Source organism: Salvelinus namaycush, chromosome 1, assembly GCF_016432855.1.
Source record: "Salvelinus namaycush isolate Seneca chromosome 1, SaNama_1.0, whole genome shotgun sequence".
Classification (NCBI taxonomy): Eukaryota; Metazoa; Chordata; class Actinopteri; order Salmoniformes; family Salmonidae; genus Salvelinus; species Salvelinus namaycush.
Genome location: NC_052307.1, coordinates 19,101,208 through 19,105,570, shown reverse-complemented (window position 1 = coordinate 19,105,570; position 4,363 = coordinate 19,101,208). Strand labels below are relative to the sequence as shown.

Here is a 4,363-nt window from a genome sequence, read left to right as displayed (position 1 = left end):
AGAATAAAGTCTTATTGGACAATGTTTTCGTTAAGCAGGTATGACATGACATCTAATTATCTGAGTATATGCAGTATAGACTATCGACTCACTGCAAGTGAAGACTTATGCTAATTGCTTGGCTGCGCTGCTCGTTGAATAGCCCAGCTGATTGCCTTTTTGTTTTCCACGCTCCAGCCTATGTTTTAATGATAATTATAAACACATTTAACAATTGTGCTAGCCTAATTTTGTTTAAACGAAGGACAAAATAGATTCGGAATTCCACCCAAAACCAGATTTCTGGCACTCTTTGAATACCGTTTTAATCACCAAGAGAGGCTCAAGTGGCCTATCATAAGGGAAGCCGAGACAATCACCCTCCTTTATGTTTCAAGATCAGCTGCAACTTATGTAGGCTACATTGTCTACTATGAATAGTGCGATGTTCAATTGAGTCTCTTCAAATCTTAGTCTTGTGTTGAGAAATTCGATTTTCGATTACGGCTATTAAAATTAAAATATGCAATTATTCTGGTGGCGCGATGCCTTCTCTGATTGACAGTTGAAATTGACACTGGCTGCCTCTTATCCCGAGCATTTGAAGCCATCACTAATTGCAGGTAGTCCATCTTTTCAGTGCTTTCGATTGCATGGGAACTATATGCGATTATTTAAGGAGGTAGTTTACGGGTTGTGCGTAAAAAAAAAAGATAAGTCCTAATTATAATTGCTTCAGCAAATGTAGCTTTTGTCGCCAGGATTTAAATGCAGTAGAAAGTGTTATTCATTGTTTTGGACTGGATATAGCTTGCAGTATGGGCTGGTAGGGATGCGTAATGCTCAGAGCAGAGCAGGGCGCAGAGCAGACTTTTGGCGCAGCTCCAGGCTTCATCTACACCGCTATTTCTCCACAAACAGAATAGCTTGATAATGGTGAGTTATTCCAACTTAAAACATTAATTATGTTATCTAATCAAAATAGGAACATCGACATAGTGTAAACTGATAATCGGAGTCTTGGCCGAACTTGGACTACCTGTTTTTCATTTCCCAACCCCATTTTCATAGTAGGCCTTTTAAGTTTTGTTTTCAGTAGCAGGGTGTTGTTGTAAGCCCAGTTCATTCGAAATGTGTGTTGCATTTAGGCTACTGCATACAATGCTTGTTTTCTTGTATCCTGTGAGTTTGTCATGTGCTGTGCCATGTGTCCTGTAATTTATACAAGTCGAGAGGCCTTGTAGCCTACCTTGCATCCCTGGCGATATAAGATTATGACAAGAAAAATCTATCCCAAACCTCAGTCTCACTCGGACGGGGAGTCTCACGCAGATGTAAAAGAAGAGTCTCCTCTCCTGCCCAGTCCTCCGGTAACACCGTCTATGTGCTCGCATCCGACCCTGGCCTCCCCGACGCCAGTTCGGTCCACGGGGAAAAACCAGTGTGCCAACTGCGGCACAGAGATCCAAGACAGATACCTACTGAAAGTGAGCATTATAATGCCTTTTGTTACACTGCTCAAATCAATAATCATTTAATATTGAATTTAAAACCTGTTTATTCCTCACGAATTGCATGCATATTTGCATAGTCTTTCACATTACTTCCATTTTATAGAATAAGTACGCCGAACAAAACATTATTGTTATTATTATATGATTATTGTTGTTGTTATTATTGTTATTATTATCATCATTATTATTATGAGTGTTTATTTATCATTGCAGGTGAACAATTTGAATTGGCACGTGGGGTGTCTGGAGTGTTCAGTCTGCAGAGTATCATTACGTCAGCACAATAGCTGCTACATCAAAAACAAAGAAATATTTTGCAAATTGGATTATTTCAGGTAGGGTAAGTTTTGCTATTTGTTTTCCTTAAAATGTATGTTCTATATTTGGCACGAGGACGAATGTTCATAAACAATTGATTACTTATTATCATATCATCGTTATTATACATTTTACAAAAAAATCATTGTTATAAGGCGAGTGTTTCATTATGTCTTGGGGCAAGTAAACAGGATTGTACTGTTTTTCGTTGTAACTTCTAAATCAAATAAATACAACTACACGCTTTACTTTTGGTAAAGCAACAACAAATGCAAATCTGTTAACGAGGCTATTTGAATAAAAACCTAGACCATTTATAACATATCATGATAATGCATACTTTTACGACCGATAAATAGTTTTTGTCACGTTATTTTTCTCTTTATATATATATATTTTTTAATTGTTGTCTTTAGTGATAATGTGGCGGACATTATCAACATTTTTACTCTCAACCATGATTCTTACAACTTTGAGATCACTAAATTTAGATTATTCGTGTTTGTTGTTCTTCATTTATTAGTGTATTATTCCCTCAGACCGGGGCCATTGCTAAAACATTATGTCCTTTATCAGGGTCTCTTTTTCTCACTCACTCTATATTTGAAGCATGTCAAGTAAACGCTATTGTTATTTTCTCATCATTATTCTACAATTATATTGTTATTATTATCTTATTGCTGTTGCTTGTTATGGTTTTAATTAACAGAAGGATAAATAATATTTGACTAAAGTGAAATTAGTTTGGAAAACTGTAAGCAATGCTGTCTGTAATCTTTTACAATAAGATTACTTCTATCTATTCCTGGCCTGCACAACATTTCAGGTGACTACAAGTTTATTTTCATTAGCAGTGAAAGACTACTGACAATGCCCCCTGCTCTTCTCTGTCTCACCACAGTAAGTTTGGCACCAAGTGTGGCCAGTGCAGGCGCCAGGTGTATGCCAGTGACTGGGTGCGGCGGGCGCGGGGCAGTGTGTACCACCTGGCCTGCTTCGCCTGCTACTCCTGTAAGAGGCAGCTGTCCACAGGGGAGGAGTTTGGTCTGGTGGAGGGCAGGGTGCTATGTCGAGCCCACTACGACACCATGGTGGAGAACCTCCAGAGAGCGGCTGAGAACGGTACGTGGTCAGACGGGTGTCACAGACAATGTCAGGGAGTAGGGAACCCAAATATGAGCCAAGGGAAGGGTACTGATTCCTAATACATTTTGTGTGGGATGCATGCACCCTCAGAATTTAATCAAGTAAATCACCATGTATGGGATTTTCCAGGTAGGATTTGTCCCTGAGTAAACTGTATTGAGGGAGAATTCAGACATAATTGGGGTCCTACGTTTCTTACTTTTAGGATTGTATGCTTTGATGTCCAGCACCTGCACACATTACATGTGTAGCCTATTTCTCTTTCCGTTGTTTTATGAGACAAACAATATAACACTGTGTGGTGTTTTCTTCCACCCTGTTTGTGTGATTTAGGGACGGGTCTCACTTTGGAGGGAGCCTTCCCCTCTGATCAGGATGGCCAACCCAAACCAGCCAAGAGAGCACGTACTTCCTTCAGCGCTGAGCAGCTACAGGTACTGCCGGCGTGTGTTTACATGTGTGAGTGAGTCTGTGAAAGTATGCACAGTTTTTGTCTGACAGAGAGAGACTGAACAAAGAAGACAGGATGAATGTTAGTTTTAGTAATGCGTTCTACATCATTTAGATAAATGTGTCTGACTGACTGAATTCGCTTGATTCAGTGAATATTCAGCTGAATATGTAGCTTCATGACTGAGTTTGCTAGGTGTGTGTTCCCAGGTGATGCAGTCTCAGTTTAACCAAGACAACAACCCTGATGCCCAGACTCTACAGAAGCTGTCAGACATGACAGGACTGAGCAGACGGGTCATACAAGTATGTATGACAATATCAAACTAGTGGGTGTAAGGTTGTTAGACATTTAGGATTTTTTTAAAATAATGTAATAAAATAAATATGATATAATAAAATCATTCATCTATACCACATTACTTGTTGCGTGCATCATTCAACGATCTTTAGTAACGTTCCATTTCCATATAGGTTTGGTTTCAAAACTGCAGAGCAAGACATAAAAAGCACCCTCCCCCCCAGCACAACGGTCACCTCCAGGGAGCCCCCCATCCCCACTCCAGAATCCCCCCCTCACTGCCAGACAACCTCTACTCCCCCTTCAGCAGTCCCGACAGACCACACCTGCTGGCTCTGCATGGATACATAGACAGTGAGTTGGGTTTTTCATATCGATGGACAACACATGCATGTACATTTAGCTGACTTTGGCTCTAACATAATTCTATTTTTTTAACTCCATTCTTCGATGCAGATTGTCAAAGATAGTTACTGACTATAATGTATTTAAATTCACATCGCATCACTTATAGTTCTTGTGTATTTAGTCTAATTGAGTAAAAAAAATATATATATATATCTTTCTGTGCACAGGTCATCCCTTCTCGATGCTCGCCCCTAACCACCTCACCCACCCAGGCATGACCTTACCACAGTTACCCATCAGCCGCTAA

At 39.9% G+C, this 4,363-nt stretch overlaps 1 protein-coding gene across 1 annotated transcript; it reads left to right on the top strand.

The window, feature by feature from the left end:
* Positions 1-1,253: 1,253 nt before the first annotated feature.
* Positions 1,254-4,363, top strand: LOC120050830 (LIM/homeobox protein Lhx6-like). Its single transcript, XM_038997362.1, has 7 exons — positions 1,254-1,466; positions 1,707-1,828; positions 2,713-2,933; positions 3,291-3,391; positions 3,618-3,713; positions 3,882-4,062; positions 4,284-4,363. The coding sequence occupies exons 1-7, from the start codon at positions 1,254-1,256 to the stop codon at positions 4,361-4,363; spliced, it is 1,014 nt and encodes a 337-aa protein (XP_038853290.1).

Excerpts from the sequence above, each read along its gene's own strand:
- LOC120050830 (XM_038997362.1), top strand. The coding sequence starts at position 1,254 with ATGACAAGAAAAATCTATCCCAAACCTCAGTCTCACTCGGACGGGGAG. Across the intron at positions 1,829-2,712 it reads TGCAAATTGGATTATTTCAG|TAAGTTTGGCACCAAGTGTG; the intron begins GTAGGGTAAGTT and ends GTCTCACCACAG. Across the intron at positions 3,392-3,617 it reads TCAGCGCTGAGCAGCTACAG|GTGATGCAGTCTCAGTTTAA; the intron begins GTACTGCCGGCG and ends GTGTGTTCCCAG.